Source organism: Myotis yumanensis, unplaced genomic scaffold, assembly GCF_028538775.1.
Source record: "Myotis yumanensis isolate MYYU_CA2020_CCGP unplaced genomic scaffold, mMyoYum1.0.hap1 SCAF_3, whole genome shotgun sequence".
NCBI lineage: Eukaryota > Metazoa > Chordata > Mammalia > Chiroptera > Vespertilionidae > Myotis > Myotis yumanensis.
The window spans coordinates 205,977,490-206,000,104 of record NW_027223754.1 but is presented as its reverse complement, the minus strand read 5'-3'; the positions used below and the strand labels follow the sequence as shown (position 1 = coordinate 206,000,104).

At 44.1% G+C, this 22,615-nt stretch overlaps 1 protein-coding gene across 18 annotated transcripts in view; it reads left to right on the top strand.

The window, feature by feature from the left end:
- Nucleotides 1-7,029: 7,029 nt before the first annotated feature.
- RBFOX2 (RNA binding fox-1 homolog 2) overlaps nt 7,030-22,615 on the top strand; it is a 256,306-nt gene continuing 240,720 nt past the window's right edge. For 7 of the 18 annotated variants that reach the window (XM_070411026.1, XM_070411022.1, XM_070411023.1 and 4 more), the window contains exon 1: nt 7,033-7,304. In XM_070411026.1, the coding sequence (XP_070267127.1) occupies nt 7,116-7,304 (189 nt within the window). In that variant the 5' untranslated portion in view covers nt 7,033-7,115. Of the gene's footprint in view, nt 7,305-22,615 lie in introns of all 18 variants that reach the window. The other 11 variants (XM_070411025.1, XM_070411021.1, XM_070411038.1 and 8 more) reach the window with 5 other exon arrangements.

Below are 22,615 nucleotides of genomic sequence, written 5' to 3'. Positions count from 1 at the left end.
GGCCATCTGTGCCCACCTCCCATGGGAGGTCTTGGGGGGCACAAGGGTTTGAGGAATAGGGATGCCTCCTTAGTGTGTCTACACAGCAGGGGCCAGAGACAGCCTCTCAGAGATTCCCAACCCCCCCCCCCTGCCCCCCCCAGCAGTGTGGGAGTGGCCAGGGTTTCCCCACACCCTTGAGGGAGTTGTGAAGCCCGTAGACAGAGTCTTTTCTGGAGTGGCCCTGGCCGGCTGTACTCTGGGTGAGTCAGTGACTAAGGAGCAGAGGACAGCTTGTGGAGGCCAGTTGGGATCCATCTAACAGCCGGACGGGGACCCAGAGGAAGACACCTGAGCAGGTGCTGGCAGGGCTAATGAAGACCAAAGCCCTGGTGCCACGAAGGTCCAGGAGCTTGTATACATTCCCCAGATGGAGTGCAGGATCACGGCAGTTAAATTGTTTCAGAGAACAAGAAGTTACACTTGTCTGTTCGCTCTTTTTCAGGGAATTTGTACCCACCCAAAGGAAAACACCCTGATATGTCCACAAAGCTGGTGAGGCATGGGAGGGGCAGTGGCCTTGGAGTAGGGGACCAGGGTTCCTTTGTCAGTAGTCACTCCGTGTGACCTTGAGCCTGTCGTTTCACCTCTCTGGAGTTCAGTTTTCTCATCTGTAAAATGAGAAGTAACACTGTCTACCTCACAGACGTGCTGTGGGGAATACGTGCAAGACAAAAAAAAAGGCACCTAGTTCAGGGCCTGGTTCATAGTAGGGGCTCCTCAAACATCTGAACCTGCCCTTTCCCTCTGAGGTCACTTCCAATTTCAAAACACCGTACTTCTTTGCAAAAAAAAGATGGACACATGAGCTTACGTATACCAGGGCCTGGAAACTAACATAACATGCCTTCCCCCACTCAGTAAGGAAGCAATAAAAACCTAGGAGGAGGCACATAACAGACAATGAAAATCCGACTTGAGAGCAGGGTGGGGTGGGGGACAGGGTGAGGGCGGCGACGGCACTAAATGAAAAACAACAACTCAATACCCTGCTATCATCCTTCATCAAACTACAGAAATAGAAACCAGACAAACACATTATGTGAAGGGCAAAAGGGTTGGCACGGTTCTGGCCCATAGGAAAATCCCAGGTTCAATAATGCCTTGAGCGGCGGGAGGGAGGGAGGTGAGGTCAAAGTCAATAGCGGGGCTTGTGTCGGAGGCTGGTTCTGCGGTGCTCATGAGGCTCGGACACCACACGCTCCTCTCTTGCTGAACCCGGTTTCTTGTTAGGCTTTGTATGGGCCCCTGGGTTGGCCAGCCACGCGGCAGGAAGATGGCTGCCACTTCCTCTGGCCCAGGAATTGTCAAGGGTATTCTGCCTTTCTTTTTTTGGAAAAAGAAAGCTTTGGAGTAGAAAATGCTGTCTTCTATTTATATCTACCCTTCTCTCTCTCATTAGAGGGATGATAAATTTTGGGGAAGCACTGTGGCCTTGAGCATGCTGTCTTATTTAGAGGAGTTTGTGGCTAAGACAGCATGTAAGCTCATCTGTTCTGGAGCTTTCTCTGTTTTTCCCGAGTTGGGGGCAGGGGGAGGGGGAGGGGAGGGTGTTGAGGAGAGGAGTGTTGAGGTCCCAGGCTGTGTTTCTGAATATTTTTAGGATTGCTGGAATAGCCACATATTTGATGTCAAGCTCTGTGGTTGGTGCTAGGGACACACACACACACACACACACACAAATCAAGGAAGGAATTAAGAAAGCGTTCATGCTCTGAAAGAGTTTATAGATTGACACCACCAGGTTGTCTGATGGCTGTCAGGTACCCAGAGTATTGGATGAACAATAGATGGTGTTTGAATAGATCTTTCATAAGATATACCGTTTCCTATCGGCCCACATAGCCCTGAGGCCAGGTGCTTGGACACCCACTTACCTATCTCTGTCTCAGTTTGAGGACCACAGCTGGTCCTGACTCCACTCCCAGTGCTCTTACCCCAGGGCCAGTGCTGCATCCCATCCGAGTTTTCTCCTGGTGAATGTCGCTAAACTCCTCCTACGCCCTTGCAGGCACACAAGAATTTGCTCACAGACCATATCCTGGGAAACTCCTCCTCATTTCTTTTTTAAAAATATATTTTTATTGATTTCAGAGAGGAAGGGAGAGGGAGTGAGAGAGATAGAAACATCAATGATGAGAGAGAATCATTGATTGGCTGCCTCCTGCACACCCCCAACTGGGGATCGAGCCCACAACCCAGGCATGAGCCCTTGACTGGAATCGAACCTGGGACCCTTCAGTCCACAGGCCAATGCTCTATCCCCTGAGCCAAACCAGCCAGGGAATCCTCCTCATTTCTAAAGAAGCAGGTCAAACATAACATTCTCAGTGAAGCTTGTCCTGTCTTCCCCAGGCAGGGGAGTGACATCTTCCTATTTGCTCCTATAGCTTTTGGCACGTATACTAATCATATTAATAAGGATAATAGGAGTAATAATAGTAGTAAAAAGGACTAAGTTGCCATTGTTGAGTGTGTCTATGAGCCAGGTGTCATGCCAAGTGCTGTACATGCATTATTTAATGCTCAAAAGAACCCCAGGGGCAGATACTATTATTGTCCTCGGTTTACAGATTCTATCAGCTGAGAGTTGAGTTTGGCTGCATGTGGAAACCTGTCCATGGTGGCTTAATGAAATGGAACTTATTTTGCTCAAATAACAATAAATTCGAGGTAGAGAGGCTAAGGCTGGGATGGTGGCTCCATAATACCACTCTTAGCAGGTAGCTTTTGTTACTACGGAGACAAGATGTCTGCTGTTTTTCCAATCTGTGTTCCAGAAGGGAGGAAGGATAAAGGGCAAAGGGCAAAGGCTGAAGGGCAAAGAGCCTTTTTTTTTTTTTTTTTGGTCTTATTATTAGGGAGTGATGCTATCCCCCACCTACATCTTGCTAGCCAGAACTATGTTATGTGGCCACCTTCAGCTGTCAGGGAGGCTGAGAATTGTTTTCCCCATTTTAAAGCTAGGAAGGTTTCTACCCTGAACAAAATTGGGGTTTTGCTGGTAAGGAATAAGATGGATATTGGGTTGGGAACTACCAGTGCTTCAAACAAATGAAGAAACTGGGCCTTAGAGATGCTAAGGATCTTGTCCAAAGTCACCTACTTGGCCAAGTCAGACTCAAACCCATGCCTGTTTGACACCAGAGTTCATGTTCTTGATCACTGTGACAGATGACCTCCTTATCGTGATGCATTGTAATTGTCTTTTTATTTGTTTATCCTTTCTTCCATAGACTGAGAACTCCTTGATACCAGGAATTAATTTCATTCTTCTTGGTATCCCATGCCCTTGCTCATAGTTTGTTGAATGGATAAATGAAGAAATGTTAGGACACAAGTAGTTTCTGCAGCTAAAATTCTTTCTAGGAAAATATTCTTTAATTGTCTTCTTCCTCTGTAATATTTTATAACCATCTGTTCTCACAGAGGCAGCTACAGATGTACATGAAAGAGATAGTCCTGGTCTTTGTACTGCCATGGGCATAATTTGGCTTCTTCAATTATTTATAGGCTTCTCTCTTCCCTCCCCACTTCCCCCCCCCCCTTTCCTTCTCTTCCTTCACCTCCCCTCCCTTCCCCTTCCCTCTCTTTCCCTTCCCTCCTCTCCTCTCCTCTCTCCCTCCCTTCCCCTCTCCTTAAATGCTTAATGTTTGTTTACAGGGCAGGATCCAGTTTCTCTTTGTTCTGCCTGGTCATTCAAACCTTATTGCTCTATTTCTTAGGGAAATACTTGAATAACAATAATTTGAGCCATAAATAGACCTGAGCCCAAATCTCATTTCTTGCTGGGTCATGGAGCAGCCCAGGAAGGACCTAGCATCATTTAGATTCCAGTATTATGACAAGGCAGGTAGAGAGGGGAGAAGATACCAGTTTAGTAAGTAAAATTTTCAGAAAATCAACCACTGATTTCCCTATGTTAAAAAACACACACACAACCATTGTTGTTCTATAGGCCACACAGGAAACATCTGATTTTCTTCAAAGCCACAATGCTTGTGCTTGGTTGCAAAGGATTAAGCCCCATCTGCTATGGGGTTCTGCTAACTGGAGACCCCTGACTTAGGTTGAGACTGTCTAATTCAGCTCGATAGCAAGCTTGCAGGCACTTGGACTTCCAACTTGAAGACCCAAATTGCAGTATTAGATGGCAAATAATTACTTATTCAGCAGTTGCTATATGTTAGGCGCTATGCTAAGTGCTTTATTTGGTCTCATTTAATTTTTAAAACAACACTGTTACTATTGCTATCTTACAGGCAAGGAATGTAAGGCTGAATGAAAATGTAGGACTTGCCCAACATAGTGGTTGCATCAACGGGTGACTTGGGGAACTTTGTCTGCCCATCTTAATCTCTCATGTAATTAAAAAAATCCAACAGTAGTAATAATGATAATGGTATTCTTTGATCTTGACAATGAACATTTTTCTCATTCTTATTTAAAATGTGAATACAATGATAATGGTAATAGTAATACTAGCTAACATTTATTGAGTGTGTAACCATAGGTCAATATGTTCGAAGTTCTTAACTCATTGTGATAACTCATTGAATCCTCACAATAATCCCTTCAGGAAGGTACTATAATTACAGTATCTTAATTTTCAGATGAAGACACTGAGGCATAGAGAGGCTAAGTAGCTTTTACAAGGGATCATGACTTGTAAGTGGCAGAGCTAAAACGTGGATATTTTTATTGATCTACTGGAGGCCCAGTGCACGGGTTGAGTCCCTAGGCCTGGCCAGCTATCAGGGACTATCAGGGCCCTCTGGCTGCTGGCCGGGACCTTCCTTCGTTCCGCACTGCCCCCGGTGGTCAGTGTATGTCATAGCAAGCCATCAAACTCCCTGTCTCCCAGTCGAACTCCTGAAGGGACACTGCATATTAGCCTTTTTTATATATAGATATGACCCAGCCCAGGTAAAAAATATGTGCTTTCTATGAAAACTAGCCTTCAAGGCAAGTCCTTAAGTCAGTTTCTCCCTTCCAATCAGTCAGCAGGCCCTAAACTCCTTCTATACAGAAATTCTTTTTTTTTTTTAAATATATTTTATTGATTTTTTACAGAGAGGAAAGGAGAGAGATAGAGAGTTAGAAACATCGATGAGAGAGAAACATCGATCAGCTGCCTCCTGCACATCTCCTACTGGGGATGTGCCCACAACCCAGGTACATGCCCTTGACCGGAATCGAACCTGGGACCTTTCAGTCCGCAGGCCGACGCTCTATCCACTGAGCCAAACCGGTTTCGGCTATACAGAAATTCTTAAGTGATCCTGGTTCAACATCACATGGGCAGTAGGTGCTAAAGCCTGAATTCACATCTGGGTTGGTCTGACTCCAAAGCAAGGATCTTTATCTTTGTACTGTTCCAGCCCTAGCCAGGTTAAATCCAAGTTGAAAGGACAATCATAGACCCATCTCAAAATGATGTTATAAATAATCTAATTCAGGGTTTCTTAACCTCAGCAGTATTGATATTTTTGGCTGGTCAACTGTTGTGAGGACTGTCCCATTAATCACAGGATCTGAACAACATTCCTGGCCTCTACCCATTAGATGCCAGCAGCCGCCCCCTCCCCGCCCCCCCTCCCTCCGTTGTAAAAACAAAAAATGTCTCCAGAAGTTGACAACTATCCTGGGGGAGAGGGAAAGGGGCAAAATCACTCCTGGTTGCAAAACACTGATCTAAACCATCTCATTTTACAAATGATGTATCAAGGGCCCAAAGAGATGAAGTAACTTGTTTTAAGTAAAATCCAGGTCGTTCATGTAACTTCATTTTAACATTATTCCCTATAACATACAGGCCGCAATATGGAACCTATAGAAAATAGATGCCCTCTTGGTCCTTACAGTCTCTTAGGAGAGAGAAGGGATTGCACAAATATCTCTAATTGTACACACTTGATCAGAAATAAAGTATTACACAGGCAGCAAGGTGTAGAGAAAGAGAATGAGATCTGGATCTGCCATTTTTTAGCTGCAGGACTGAAGCAAGCTTCAAAACGGGTCTGCGAACGCATTGTGCAAACTGTAAAGCCCTTACAAACCTCAGGTGTTACTAAGATGATCAGGAATGCGATAATAACTATTCTGATGATCAGATTAAAAGCTCTCAGCATTGGGGAGAGCCTTGAAGTGGCGATTTCATTCCTGGACCTTCCAATTGTAGCTGGATCCCCATTCTTGGGCCCGAGAAGCGGGCAGGCAAAGTGGCCCCGCCCACAGAGTGCCCTTCCCTCTCCTGGAACCAACCCGGCCCTTGGGCCTCTCAAGCTCCGCCTGCCTCAGGCCGTGGCCACGCCCTCAAAGGAAACAGACTCCGCCCCCTCCACGCCAGCTGGAATTCTAGCCGCGCAGTTTCTCCCGGACAATCCCTCGCCGATGCCGGAGATTCCCGAACTTTTCCGACCTCTTCCCGACCTCCCTCGGGCGCCTGGGGAGGAGGAGGCGAAGATTGCCGAGGGGTATTGGCCCCGCCCCCTCCGTAGGCTCGGTCACCACCCCCGCCCCGCCCCCTTCGCCCCACCCCCGCCGCAGCCTCCCGCGCGGGCCGGAGTCCCAGATCCCGGTCCCTCCCTCCTCCTTTCTCTCTCCCCGCCTTCCTGGCGCTGCCACAGTGGCGGGTCGGAGGATCCCGGCCAGTCAGCTCGTTCCTGCTTCGAGCCACTCCTCCCCCAATTAAACACCCCTCCCCGCACCGCCCCCTTCCTCCCAGGGCCGGCGTGTTGTGAGGGACAGTGTGAGGGAGCGGGCGCAGGCCGGCGGGCGAGCTCCGTGAGTGCGGGAGGCGGGGCGCCAGGCGGACCAGGCCGAGGGTCGCGTGTGCGCGTGAGGGCGCGAACGAGTGTCCGCCGCGACCCGCCCGCCGCCCGGCGCTGAGGACCCGGCGAGCGCCGAGCGCCCGTGGCCGAGGGGCGCCGGGCCCGCGCGCGCGCACGCACGCACGCACGCGGGGGCGGGGGCAGGCGCGCGCCCGCCTGTCGCGACTGTCGGGGGCCGAGGCCCAGGGGGAGGTGGCCTGTCGCGGGTCGCCCGGCTCCCGGAGGCTAGGGGGGCGCGGGCGGATGGCGGAAGGCGCCCAGCCGCAGCAGCCGCTTCAGCTCGGGCCCGGCGCCGCTGCCCGGGGGATGAAGCGGGAGTCGGAGCTGGAGCTGCCGGTGCCCGGAGGGGGAGGAGACGGAGCCGAGCCCGGCCTGAGCAAGCGGCCGCGCACCGAGGAGGCGGCGGCCGACGACGACGGCGGCGGGATGCAGGTGACCGCGCGGGACGGGCATCCCGTTACGGCGGGGGTGCGGCGCGGGGGCCCGGGGCCGGGGGCGGTCAGGGGGGCGGCGGCCCGGGCTCCCGCGGCGTGGAGCGGGGAGGACTCTAGGGGTCCTGGAGGTGGGAGGGGGCCGGTCGGGGCCTGGTGGAAAGGTCGGGGAGCTCGGCTTGGACGCGAGGGTGCAGGAGGACCCTGGTGTGGCCACGAGGGTCCTGACTTCAGAGGGGACGAGGGGGACACGACGCGTGGGTAGGTGTGTTGGGGAGATCGAACATGGTTGAGATGGATTCCATTTCTCCCAACCCTTCCTTGGTGCCTGGGGGTGGAGAGGGAGCTGGGGGGGTCCTGAGTCTGCTGCCCAGAGCGCCGCCGGGCTGAGCCGAGGCCGAGGGGGCGGGGGTGGGACCCCTCCCGGGAAGGAGCACCGTGCTGGCAGTCCCCGACCCACCCTGGGGCGAGGAAGGGAGTGGCGTGTACCGGAGTGGAGTGAGAAGAGGCAACTCCTCGAGAGCCCGAAAGGGGATGTGGCTTAGCGTGCGGCTTCAATCACAGGGAGTGTGGCCGTGTTGTGGGGACAGCGTGGCGCTCAGGCACATCCTTCACTATGTGGCGCTTGCTAATGGGTCTGCAGAGAGTCCAGGACAAGACTCTCCTGTACCTCGTCAGTTGCATCCCCTACAGAGAGCTGGGCATGGGCTACAGTGTTCTGGGACATACAGGGGAGTTTGTAGGGCTGTTCGGAGACGGGATTCTGAGTTGTGGACTCCAGGATAAGGTGGTCGAACAGGGTAGGGAATGGGAACTAGAGTGATGATGCCAGTCGACTTCGTAATTTGCGGAAGAACATGAAACCTTCGTAGGTTTTAGGATTTGCTCTCTGTTCAGAAAATACTTGCTATGAAATGGGCAGGAGAGTGGTGGTGGGGAGGGTGCCTTTGGGGGTGTGGTGGGGGGGGGTGTCTCCCATACCAGCAATTGTTTTGACATCTGCCTAATTCTCTTAGAATCATAGAATGTTAGAAGGGACCAGAGACATCTTTTCCAGGGGTTCTTAACCTGGACAGACTTGGAAGACTCTTACGCAGAATAGTTTACGTGCACTTTTTGGTGGGAGAGAGTCCATAGTTACAATTGTTTGGAGTGCATTCAAGGCCTCAGATGTTTCAACTACCTCATTTTATAGACGGGGAATCAGAAGTCCAGGGAAGACTGGTGACTTGCCTAAGGCCACCCAGTTAGCTGGTAGTGAAACTAGAACTGGGAGCCTAGTCTTCTAATCCCTATTCCTCTGCTCTCTCCATTACACCGCTCTTGGAAATCTCTGCAGAGCTGAGAGACTTCCGGTGCTCTGCTCCTGCTTTTCAAGGCTCTGCCTGACTTCCTGTTGGAGATGGAGCTGTATGTACGCCTGGCAAGTTTGCTGTGCGCTTCTGGGTCTCCTTTGCAGAGGCCACTCTGTTATTTCTGTTGATTTGGGTAAAAAAAAACCCCATCCTCTTGGTGTTTATTTAAAAATTCTTTTGTTTGCCTGCTTTTGTTCTCCATTAGAACTATGTTAGGCTGAGGGATTGTGAGAAGTAAAAGCTTGAGGCCACGGGGAAAAAATGTAGAGGAATAGGGGGAGACTTTAGGTGAGGGGGGTTAATATTGGATGGTCAGGAGGGGAGGCTGGACGTAGGTGCTGTTGAGCCTGTTCTGCTTGGTGTGTGCATATATCTGTGTATGTCTGCATTCATTGATTGTTTCTGTCAATCAGAGATAATGAGACTCCTCCCTTTCCTCCTGGGGCCCATTATTTGCTGGTTGCCTTCAAATTGGCTAAGGATAGTAGTGTTTGGAAGTGGAGCAGTGTATAGGGACTTTGGGGTATGCAGAGGAAGGAGTGGATTAGGTCCTTTGGGTACAAATGGGCAACTTAGAACTATCCCACAGAGAATCTTTTTTTCATTCTGTGTATTTGTGAGTGTTTTATTTTTCACTGTGTGCATTTTCATTGTTGTAGTTCCAACACACCATGTCACACAGGTATTCATATCTTCATTGATTTAGTCTCCTGCCTTCAACTAGCTGTATGGTTCTGGGAAAATCCATCCTTTTAGAGCCTCTGTTTCCTTAGTTGTAAAGTAAAGCGTTTATACAGGATGATTTCTAAGTTATCTTCTAAACAATATGTCAGGCTCCCTGATCTTAAGGTACTTACTTGATGCTTACAATTTAGATGGGGAGACAACATGGCTGAAAAGTTTATAAAAGTGTATATATAAATGAATTTTTTTTTTGGGTAAGTTCAGTGGAACAGGAGTAGAGATACCACAGGATAGATGCATGTCAAAAGGCATTTCATAATTTAGAGCCAAAGTATGCAGAGGATTTGTGCCCCTGGGTCCAGAAGATGGAGATGATCATTCCTGCTGAAATGGTCAAGGAAGGCTTTATGGGAAAGTTGAAATCTGAGATATAATTGGGAATAAAGGAGAAATAATGTCCATGAAAAGATAAAATTTAAGCCTAGATGACCTATTCCTACCTCTAGGATGTTCTTGCATCATTCTGAGAATAATTGTAGAATATTTAATATTCATTTAACTAATGCTTATTGAGCAACTGCTATGTGCTAGGCCTTGTTTTAGAGTCTAGGAGATAGGGTAGTGAATTAAACTAAAGATCCTACCCTCATGGAGTGCATATTCTAATCGAAAGAGACAGATAATAAAGAAGTGAACAATTATTAGATGGTGGTAAGTTGCTAAAAAGAAATAGAAAGCAGGTAAAGGGATGGAGAGTAATGACGAAGATGGTCAGGGAAGGCCTCTCTGTTAGGTGACCTTTGAGTGGAGTAAGGGGATGGGCCATTCAGATGTTTGAGGGAAGAGAGCTCAGGTAGAGGAACTGTGGGTACCCAGGCAGTTGTATCTTCTAAAGCTAGGGTACTGACTGTCTCTTTAATGTCCTGGGGGTAGAGACTGGTGTAGCTGGAGCAGAAAGAGCAGGGGTTTGGCAGCCTTAGGAGACAATATCAACTGTGTAGAAATGCCATAGGCCATATGTAAGTAACACTTTAAAAATCCTTAGTGTAGCTGACCTTTTTGGTATATGGGTTATTATTTATTAATTAATAATTTTCTTAGGAAACACAAATTTATGGTCTTACAATTTTGGACATCGAAAGTCCAAAAGCAGTGTCACTGATCTGCAGTTAAGATGTCAGCAGGGCTGGTTGCTCTTAGGGGCTCCCGGGGAGAATGCATTCTCTGCCTCTTCCTGCTTCCAGAGTCTGCCCCAATCCCTTGGCTCATTGGCTGGTGGCAATACCATTGTACTCTCTGCTTCCATTGTTACATGGCCTTCTCTCTATATATGAGTATGGCTTAAAGCATATGTTCTTTCCTCGAAACTTAACACAAATAGAGTTTTTCTGAGGTCATAGTCCTTTTTGGGAAGCCTTCTGACAGTTTAGTTGACAACAGAGCCCATCTTTTCTCCTTTATGTATTTATTTTTTTAAAGTAGGTTTTTATTGATTTTAGAGAAGAAAGGGAGAGGAAGAGAGAGAGAAACATCAATGTGAGAAACACTGATGGACTGTCCCCTGCACACACTCTGACCCATGATCGAGCCTGCAACCTGGGCATGTGCCCTGATCAGGAAGCAGACCAATGACTTTTTGGTGCACAGATGATGTTCAATCAACTGAGCCACACCAGCCAGGGCCCCCATTGTCTTCCTTATATCTATGCTTAATTATGCATCATATATACTGCATTGTCCCTCAGTTGTGTCGTTATTCTTGTTTCCTTGGTGAGACCAAGGGCTTCTAGAAGATGGGAATGATATTTTCTTTGTGTTTATTCTTTTTTTATTTTTATTTTAAAATTATTTTTAAAATGTATTTATTCTTAATGCCTAACACTTTTGGGTACATAGCCAGTGCTCATTGCCTGTTGAGTTGAAGTTGAAATTGACCTTTTTTATAAATAATTAAGGGATTAAAAAAAATAAAATTCAGGGGTCAGAGTACCTTCATGAAATTGTCAAAAGATTACCCCTCCCCCCCCTTTATTTTATTTTGAAGTATGTTTATTAAAGCTGGGGGCAGTGATACAAATGAAGGGCTCAGGGTAGAAGAACCAATAGGAGAGAGCCCAGGCAGGTGGCTTTAGCTCCTTGGAAACGTTATAGGAAAGAAGTAGGCCACAGCAGGGCTGCTGTTAGCTCACTGGGGAGTCAGAGACAAGGGGGCCTTGGAGACAGATTCAGGGGATTAGCCTAGGACGAGCTGCCACTGCCCATTGCTTCCCCTGGTTGCAAGTCTCATGGGGAGAGAACAGTAAAAATGCACCCCTGAGAAGGAAAAAAAGGCATGGGCCTACTCTAGAGAGAGCCCACCAAGATTAACCCTTTTTTTACAGAAGAAAGTTATTTATTGGGTTAATTTTACAAGGCTGCTTATGAAATGGAGCTGTACCTCTAAGTTGCAGATTCCAAAGCTGAGCCCTGTTGAATTACCCCCACTGAGCCTTTGGAGTAAATCATTACTTCCCAAAGTGGACCATGGAGAACAGGAGAGAGTCGGTGGTACTTATGTTGTAATCCTTATGCTCACAAGGGGCGGAGAAGGGTTGGTCCTTTCAAGGGCAGGATCCAGAGGTGTATGTGGGTGGAGGAGGAGTCAGCACAACCCTAGAAATAGTATAGAAACAGAGAACCCTGAACCATGGAGCAGGAGGGATGAGAAATTCAACTTGAAGACTGGAATAGGGTTTAAGAAACCAAGTTAGTTGTTAAAGAGGGTACTTGGCAATACTGTACTCTAACCTGGTGGAAGGTTCACTGTATAGATTTCAGAGGTTCATTTCACTTGATGTAAGTCTGATATGTATGAAAATTGGGCTTTTTATAACATACTGTTGAATGAATTCGTTTGTTTATCTGTTCCAATGAATAAAAAAAAACTTAACAAAAATTCAGTAGTGTGCAACTTTCCAGGAACTTAGCTGCTGTCTAAGGCAAGGTGCACCTTACGTACTATTTACAGCTTTCAGCAAAATTCTTGATGGTAGTGAAATGTTGGTATGTGATTGCTATATGGCCGAATAATTGCTTCTGACCATAGACGCATAAATCCAATTTAGCTAAGTGGGTTCAGCAGTTCATATTAATTGTTGATTCTAGTAATAGGAAGACTTTTACCTGGTCTCAGGGAAGGGGCTCCAGGTAGCCTGTAATTGCTATGTGGATGCTGTATTTTCTTGAAATAGTTTATCTTCCCATTTGCTTGTTTCCGGTTTTCTTTCCTCCTAGGTGGATGTATCTTGGGACTCTTATTTGGGTATTTGGGTGCTGAAACGACGGTAAATATAGTGCTACCATTTGAATAGAGTATAAAAGTAATGTGTTTTCCTGCCAGTGTCTCTCAGTTGGTTGGAGTGTCGTGCCATACACCAAAAGGTTTTGGGTTCAATTCCAGTCAGTGCACATACTCATGTTGTGGGTGTGTACAGAAGGCAACCAATTGATGTTTCTCACATCCATGTTTCTCTCTCCCTCTTCCTTCCTTTCTCTCTAAAATCAATAAAGAACATATCCTCAGGTAAGGATTAAAAATAAAAAAGTAATGTGCTTTCCTTCCAAGTAATAATCATTAACAATCTCATTAAAATTGTTGAATCTCTACCTGTTTTAATCTGCTCAGGCTGCCATAACAAAATACCATAGATCTGGTGGCTTAAACTATAGAAATTTATTTCTCACAGTCCTGGAGGCTGGAAGTCCAAGATTAAGGTGTTGGCAGACTCCCTGTCTGGCGAGGGTTGTCCTCCTGGCTTACAGTCAGCTGCCTTCTGTTGGTGTGCTCCCATGGCCTTTCCTTGGTCTGAGTTCCTGGACAGAGAAAAATGTATCTTTTCCTCTTCTTATAAGGGCACTAATCCCAGCATGAGGGTCCTATCATTCTAATCTAATCTAAGCCTAATTACCTCCCAAGGCCCTACCTCCAAATACCATCACAGTATGGGCTAGGGCTTCAATAGATTAATTTTGGGGGAACACAGACATTCAGCCCATTATACTGCCGGAGTGATGAATAGTATTGCAGATGCAGAAACTGAGGTACAGTCACATAAAAATTACTACATTTTTAAAAAGCCTCACAGAGGCTTTTTAATGCGAATGTAATACGAATGTAAAACTGGGAATGTCTTTGAGAAGGAGAAATTCAGGTCTGAATTCAGAGCAGAATTGTTTTCAGGGTGACTCAAGAAATTAACCTGAGTTGAATTTGTTTCCCATCTCCCTCTCCCATTTTCTAGCCACCTTGTCATTTTCCCCCCCATCACACTGACATATGAACACAGCAGAAGCTAACTAGAGATTTAACTTTCATTTTGATATAAAGCAGACTGGTGCGTACAGGCCTCAAGATTACAGGACTGTGGGAAAAAGAAAGTCACTATACTACTTAGTGTAAGCAACAATGTTGCTCTATAGTGAATTACTAGTTTGACATCTTTCAGGCTGTCAGTTTAATGTCTGGCTTTAATTGTAGAAACAATGAAGACAGTCATTTAATGAGTGGATTTGTTTGAATTTTTGTTGATATGCATTTGTAAAGCATAATAAACATTTTTATTCTGGGGCAGATGTGCACTTTCTTCAAAAACAAGAGGGAAGAGCATCAGAGATGATGGAAAGGAAATGGCAGTAATTGGAGCGTGAGCAAACAGATGGAGTGAGGGATGGTGGCTGCATTGGTGTTTTAGGTGGCCCCTAGGAGTATTGAGTTTCTTATTCTTCTCCCCTACAGCCCCAATACAAGCAGGCAGCTTACATGACTAAGGTTTCATGATCTAATCCATCACAGATCAGCTTGAATAAACCCATTGGCTGGCGCTGATCTAGTTAGGAGGGTAATGCAAAGCTGCTTGAGCCAGGATTGGGGCAAATCGGATCAGAACTGCCAAGTGAATCCCTGACATATTTCTGTAATTTGGGGGGAAGTAAAAGGAGGTGGAAAGGGTGGGGTGGGAAGAAAAAGAGAAAACAAGAGCTGCTATGCTTTTTTCAAATGTGTTAGGGACTCTGAGAGGAAAGTGCGTGGAAGATTTGATATATTTCTTTGGAGTAGAGCCAACTTGCTCTGATTATTTGAGTCTGAACATTTTTGGTCACAAATGCTCAGGAATGACCTTTTTTAGTAGTGTTTGGAGATTCTAGTTGTGATAACTCAGGTGTGACTTCTCTGAGTGATCCCTTATTCCAAAATAATATGATATGGGTTCCCTCTCAGTTTTTAAAAGGGAGATATTATTGTTATTACCATTATTATTACCAACTTTAACATATAATTACATTTGTTGTTCATATATATACTTGAAGTTTGGTGTAATGAAAGAAACACTATTTTGAATTTCTCATATTTGGGTTTGAATTCTGGCTCCTTCAGTTGCCAACTGAATGACCTTTGGCAAGATTCTTAACATCTGCACTACTGTTTACACATCTGTGAACTGGAAGAACTAATGCATACTCTAATGAGCTGCTATAATGAATAACCCGGATCATTTAAAGAGCCTATCATGGAATCCAGCAGTAAATGTTTATTTCTTGCCTCCTTATAACCTGCTATACAGCACTCTGAGTTCCTGCTTACTGCCAGATCAGCATGGAGTGGTTAATGCACTTTCAATTAAGTGCCAGAGTTGGGAACTACTAGAGATGAGCAATGTGTTAAACTGGGAAACCTAATTTGCTGGTCATCAGGGTGGAGGAGGAAAATGGATCTGGTCATGTGGTCTCTCTAGTTAGGAAGAGGAGACATTAGCTAAGGACTGAAAGGACTACTGAAGTATCACAGGGCCTGCATCAGGCATGTGGACATTTCATGGAACCTGTGGGATCTTTCCTGGGAGAGTAGGTGACCGTTATACACTGGCTGTTTTGGTGGTATATCTTTGTATTTCAAGCTTTATAAGGTTTGTTGGTTAAATATGTTGCATCAAATAGATGGTATCTTTTGTTCTCATTTTGGTTTGTGGAAATTAAGTTGGAATGCCTTTGTCTCTTGTGGTCTCTTTCCAGTGTCTTTAAACCCACCCTTAACAGTCATCCATCTGAAACAGCTTAAAATCATTTGATAGCTTGTCTTTGACTTCAGGATAAAGTCCATTCTCTGTTTGGCCTACCAGGTCCTGATTTCTGCCTGACCTTCTAACCTCATCTCTTTCTACACTCCACTTCCAAGTCCATGTTCAGAGGCTTGTACAAGCTTTCTGAGCACACTGCCACCCCCAGTCAATTCAGGCCTCTTGTTTCTGTTCCTTCAGTGTGCAGTTCCTGCCTCCCATCTCTCATTTGTAAGGCTCAATCTTCAAGAATCATTTGGGATATTGATTCCTACTGGATGCCTTTTGTATGGCTCCCTCCCCTCCCCCATTCCTGCTGGTTTCCAAAACATATAATATCCATACTCTGTTTTAAGACTTTTTAGATTAACATTTGCTCAAATGTCTGCCCTTCCACCCCTACCCAGACTGTGAGGTCAACAGATCCTTTGGAGGTCATAGGATTCAGCACTGTGCCTGGCTGGGGCTATGGAGCTTGCTGAACTGAACTTTTGTCTTTCTGCTTCTTAGCTGGGGCCTGCAGATGGCTTTACTTATTTCTCCAGATTTTCCCTTGGTGGGGTGGGGGTTAGGGGTTGGAGGTCGGGGGTCTGGCCCTTGGTCTGCTTTCTAGCTCAAGTAAAGACTGGGTGTTGTGGGATTTGTTAATGGTACCTGATCTTTTCATTGATTTCGGGTTAAAGGTTAGAGAGGGGGTCTTTGAAAACAGAAGCTGGGGTGGAATTTAACTGCTGAATGTGCTGGGTGGGCATGGCAACCTGATGTTTAGTTTCCTGCGCTCAGATATTAATTGCATGCACGTGTGTATGTCTAAAAAGTGCCTTTGTGATGGTGTGGTTAAGGAAAATAGAGGACCCACACAAGTAAGGGGCAATTAGAGCTAAACTGTTCCAGTTCACTGGAGCAGTCTGTTGATCTGCCTTCTACATGCTGCTGAGAGATTGTGAAGTGTTGCAGTTGGCTCTCTTACCACCATTTGGGACTGTGCCCATTTGATCAACTATGGACCTTAACCTTTCTCTTTCCAATCGATGACTTTCATAAGCTATCATAGCTTGTTTTTATGGATGCAGGAAAAATACCAAACTGAGATACCTCACAAACATATAAGCTCTTTTTCAGATTGCTCATTAGGTATGCTTGAAAATGAGGAAGTTTGATACAGTTCTTTTAAATCTCACCTTTGGAGATAGATCCATAAAAGAATTTTACAGGAATCATCTCTCTGGCCCTTGTTCTCCCCTCCTCCTTCCCTTTCAGCTTCTGATTTGTGCTCCTGTATAATTCTCTCCTGTTCTCTTGCTAGTTTAGTTAGGCCTGTTTAAAGGCAAATGAGCAGGCTTTGTAGTGCCTCTGGCTTTTTGGATTCTGAATGAAGCAGGTTCTGAGAAGGGATAAGAGGGAGGGAGAGAGAGACTGACTTGTAATATCACTTCCTTGTGATGTGATCTGCACATACGTGGCATCCAGAAATTTCAGCTGAGGATTCAAGGCACAGGACACATGACAAATACCACTTATGGAGTAGATGACAATTTTGAATTGCCAAATCATAATGGTTGAGTAACTGCTTAAAAACCTATTTTCTCAAGTGTGGGAACAGAACCTTTGAAATTTAGACTTCCACATGGGTGTGTTCAACCATAATACTTGGTTTTTTAAAAAAATATATATTTTATTGATTTTTTTACAGAGAGGAAGAGAGAGGGATAGAGAGTTAGAAACATCGATGAGAGAGAAACATCGATTAGCTGCCTCCTGCACACCTCCTACTGGGGATGTGCCCGCAAGCAAGGTACATGCTTGGTCAGAATCGAACCCGGGACCCTTCAGTCCGCAGGCCGATGCTCTATCCACTGAGCCAAACCGGTCAGGGCAATACTTGGGGTTTTTTAATACCAGATAATACCCTGGTATGTGGGATTTTTCCCATGTAGAGGATGATTCCTTGGTTTCTCCTTTGCAGGGAAAAAGAGGTTTTACACTGAGTATTGGATATTTTATTCCAGGCATGTGGTTTTTGAGGAGGCATACTGTTTATTTTTCTTTTTGGCCACATTGATTTTGTCGGATCCTAATTGGTAATATCACAAACAAAGCATGATTTATCGGGAGGGATGGACGGCTGTAGCTGTGGGACTCGCAGCTCTGGGATGTGGGGTGGGGGCAGAAGCTATACTAACAGAACTAGAGGTACAGCAGACATTGTCTGGGGGTGCTGTGGGTTTGAATGTGAGCTCCAGCTCTTGGTTGAGTTGGAACACTTTTGGAACAGAGGCTCATGGGGAGTTTTTCCAGATGCTTTATTTGAGCAGCTTTTTCCTCTGCAAATTGAAGCTGTTTGGAGGAGGGAGTGTTAATTGCTGTCAGCCAGATGATTTCCAAAGCAGACCTATATGGATTTCATTTAGGAATCTATTTCAGGGGTGTGTGGCTTGTCCTGAGTCAAGAGGACTTTGGTTCCATTTTCCTGGAAGTTGGTGGGCTTCTATGAGCCTGCTCTATTTATCTTGGACCGTTAGGCAAGAAGAAAAGCAGCTGCATAGTTAGTCCTTGTTGCATGGGGCTTAGTTTCATAGGTCATTCTGTCTTGGGGGTTTTTATATAGTCACAGTTACGACCTTACTTTTTTTCCCCCCCTCTGCAGTTCAGTGCTTCACAAAAATTCTGAGGAGAGTAGGTAATAATTTTGGGTAGAAAGCAGGAATTGTTTGGCTCCTTCCCCTACTCTCTTACTCAATTCCTCCACCCCACCCACCCCCAATCCTTTGCAAAAAGAATCTGCAAATGAGTTTGCTTATCCTCTCATCAGACTGGCTTGTCCCCTAATCAGTCTGAATATGTATGTGGCTTTGACAGCTTTCACCTGCTATTTCTTGGTTTCTAGGGGATGGGGTAGTAGGACTGTGTAATTTCAAAGCAAGAACTGGCAAAATTGGAAGATGTTTTGTGTTGGCTTCCAGCACCCACAAAGCTTTACTCATTGGTTTGCACCTCATACAAGCTTCCAGGAACACAGTCACTGTCAGTGGCTGGCACAGTGGGTTTGAGGACTTTGAACTTCAGGAAGTCTACACAATGGCTGCCTCTCACAGTGGGAGCTTTGGCAAAGCTTACAGGGAGGTGGTAGTACTTGTTTGGAAAGTGTGTCTGTGGTTTTATGCTGGACATCTCTGTGAGAGAGGCAGAGGCAGACTTGTTTAGAGGATGGCGAATAGTACTATGTATACAGCTGCCACTTAGGTGGCCCATTGCATAAATGTTTGTGTTTGCTATCCTCATGTACAAATTTTATTGTATGGTTTGTATGTTGTAATCATAGTTTGACTCATGACTTTTAATAAGCTGATTTGGCTAATTTTGATATCATCCTAGACTTTGAAGTGATGCTGTGTTGAGCTTAGAGGTTAATATTTCTGTTGGCTACCTCGTCCCCATCCCCAGCTGCTGCTCATTATGCATTATAGACACATGCTTTGTCCCCCCTACTTTCTGTTCTAGGTCTTTAGCTGCTTGTTGTCGTAGTAGATAGATCTTTTTGCAACAACATTTTAGCTTTGAACTGGCTGTGTTTTACAATATTGGAGATCAATTGGTTATTGTTGGCATGATACGAGGCCTTTCAAAAAAGTGCTTATCAGGGACCATTAGAAATTTTTGTCAGTGGTATAAAAATGCTGTGATGAACAGATACCTATGTCTGTCAATGTGTATGTGCAGTTTTCCTTTATGCTTACTTTGCATTTCTCTCTCTATTAGTAGTTTGGAATAAGTGTTACCCTGTAGATTTTGCTTTTTAATTCTGGGAAGCCTGTTTCAAGAACCCTTTGTATTTTATTTTCTTGAGTTTGGTGTGGGGATCATTCATCCTTTCTGGATTTTGCTTTACTATGAATTGTTTTCTGCTGTGTTAGTTTTAGGCAAATAGTAAATACTTGTTTGGTCTACCAGTACCTTAGAGTTTAAGAAACCTGAAATATTTGACTGATCCAGCATCCTGTTTTAAGGAAGGAAATTGTCTAATTCAGGGTATACCAACCTGTTTTCATTGATTACTCTTTGAGAAATAATAGTTATTCTGGGGAAAAAAAAGTCAAGCACAATTTTCTTAACTATTGCATTTTACTTTTCATAAGCAGATGCTGTGACTCTGAATTCATAAAAAGGTATTTAGTGAAGGGTCTCCCTCTCATCCCTGTTCCTTATCTGCTCTATACCTGTTAATGGAATGAGTAACATTGTCTCTTAGGTTACTTCTCTTTTCCTTTTACACAAACTAGCATACTCCTACATTCCCTTGCACTTTGTTTTTTTCATTTTCTATATCAGAAGTTAATTTTACTTTTTAATGTTACCTCTGTTAATGTTTACATTAATGATTCCTGTTTGTTTGTCATGCTTAGAAAAGCTTTTCCTACGCTAGGATTATAAAAAATACAATGGGCTTGCAGATAAACCTGAGTTGGAGTCCCAGCTTTACTACTTCATAGCTGTGTGATTTTGGTTAATTATTTGGTTAAGTAACTAAGCCTTAAGTTACTTGGTTAAGTAACTAGGATTAATGTGAGATTGAAGAGATAAGGTATGTAATACGATTATTATTCAGTTCAGGGCCTGATACATAGTAGCTTTTCAATATACAGGATGGGGCAAAAGTAGGTTTACTGAGGTTGGTATGGAAAAGAAAATAATTAATAAATAATAATACAAGAATAAACTCTTGCATATTCACAGCTGTAAAGCTACTTTTGCCCCACACTGTATAATAGCCATTTTGTTATTGTTACCCAGGCCCATGATTTTGTATCCTAGTGCTTTTTTAATTCCTTAAAGGCAAGAACTATCTCTTAATCTTTGTATCCTTGGCTCCTCCTTCAGTGCCAGGGATATATGATAATAAAAATTGAGTAAATGTTGAAAAAATATATCAACGTTTATATAATCTACTTTTTCAAATTTTAAAATAATTTTTGTTGCTTTTTCCGTAATCATCTCTTGATTTGAAGCACAGTGACTAAAATCGCACATACAGTTATTAAATTTTACAGTTTATAAAATGGTTTGACTCAGGTCTTTATTTATTCCCTACAATAGCCCTGAAAGACTGGTGACTCTTCAGATATTGAAAATAGACCTTTCTAAGCCTCATGACTAGGAAGTGGCAAAGCTGATGCTTCTACCCAGATCCTGTAGCTCTTTATCCAGTGCCTTTTCCTCTGGGCCTCAGGCTCCTCAGACCAAAGAGTGTGATTGCTGAGGAATGGAGTTGAATATGTACTTTCTTGTCTTCTCATGCCATATATTTAATACTGAAAACATTTTACCCATTATCTGAAAGTTGATTTATGTAAAACTTGGAAGTCAGCATTGAACCCCAGTTTCTTCAATAATTTGGATCAAGCCAGTATTTTGAATTGGGATTTTGCTAAAATTTTTATGTACTTCAATGTGCCAAGCATTGTATTAGGGACTTTATGTGTTTATCTCACTTTTCTGTAGTTCATATTCAAGAGAATTTAAATGGGGTAATTGTGTATATGGTGGTTTGTTATTGTATTGTTGTTGTTTTTTTGGTCTCAAAGTTATTCCATCTCTGATTTGAGCGAATTATAGGTCAACAGTAGATAAATCAACGGCTGATAATGGTGGGTAGTATGAAACCGTAATAGCTGAAACCATCTAGAAGTTATCTGGAGCAGCTCTACTTCAGTCAGGAGAAGTAGATGATGTCTTCATTTTAATGGGCAAGTGCATCTCAGGCTCAGAGAGAGTATGTGAGAATAAACAATATGCTCCAACTTTTAGCTTTAGGGCTTAATAGATTCTTTCATTTCTTAGTATTTTTTTTTTTTTTACTATTCTGTGCAATTTCTCAGCGAGTTTTGTGTATGGAGTTTTTTCCCTTTATTTTTATTTTTATTATTTTTATTTTTTTAAAAATATATTTTATTGATTTTTTACAGAGAGGAAGGGAGAGAGGTAGAGAGTTAGAAACATCGATGAGAGAGAAACATCGATCAGCTGCCTCCTGCACATCTCCTACTGGGGATGTGCCCGCAACCCAGGTACATGCCCTTGACCGGAATCGAACCTGGGACCTTTCAGTCCGCAGGCTGACGCTCTATCCACTGAGCCAAACCGGTTTTGGCTATTTTTAAAGCATATAATATGTTCACATAGGTGTGATTCATAATATGCAACAGACTGAAGAGTAAAAAGTTTCTGCCTGCTGCCCACTACCTAGTGTCTCTCCTTGGCAGGTAATCGGTATGGTTAGTTATTTGGGTATCCTTTCAGAGATAGTACCTGAATGACTTTTTCTCACCCCCCTTTAAAAACGCAAATGGAAGTATTAATATGCATACTGTTCTTTGTTTTGCTTTTCTATGTATTTGAAGATCACTTTTATAGTTTAGATTTTTTTCTCTATTTGTTAGGTTTTTGGAATTGGGATTGTTCTATTTTGGTCTACTGAAATAACTAGATCTATGTGTCTCTAGTAAGGATGACTGTTTAATACAAGACTGTTTAATAAAGCTTGAGTCTACATGTTGGTTTTTTTAGAATCATGGAATCACAGGGTGGGAGACCTAATTTGCATGTCCATTTTTTCACATGAATACCTTACACATCCCTGACTGGTGATACCTTTTAAAGAGGCTTTAAAATATAGTAAAGATATTTCTTCTTCTTCTTCTTCTTCTTCTTCTTCTTCTTCTTCTTCTTCTCCTTCTTACTATTATTATTAAAGGTAGTAGTTTACCACCAACTCTTTTAAAAAATATATATTTTTAAAAAATATATTTTAATATAGTTTTAATAAATATTTAATATATCTTAATATATTAAATATATATTTAATATATATTTTTAATATATTTAATATATTTTTATTGATTTCAGAGAGGAAGGGAGAGGGAGAGAGAGAGATAGAAACATCAATGATGAGAGAGACTCATTGATTGCTTGCCTCCTGCACACCCCCTACTGGGGACGGAACCCGCAACCCGGGCATGTGCCCTTGCCCGGAATCGAACCTGGGACCCTTCAGTCCGCAGGCTGACACTCTATCCACTGAGCCAAACCAGCCAGGGCAGTATGACATCTTTTATACCAGACATATCTAAAATGCCCAGGTTTATCCTGATTGAATGTGAGTGCTGTCACGAGGCTGTTCAGTG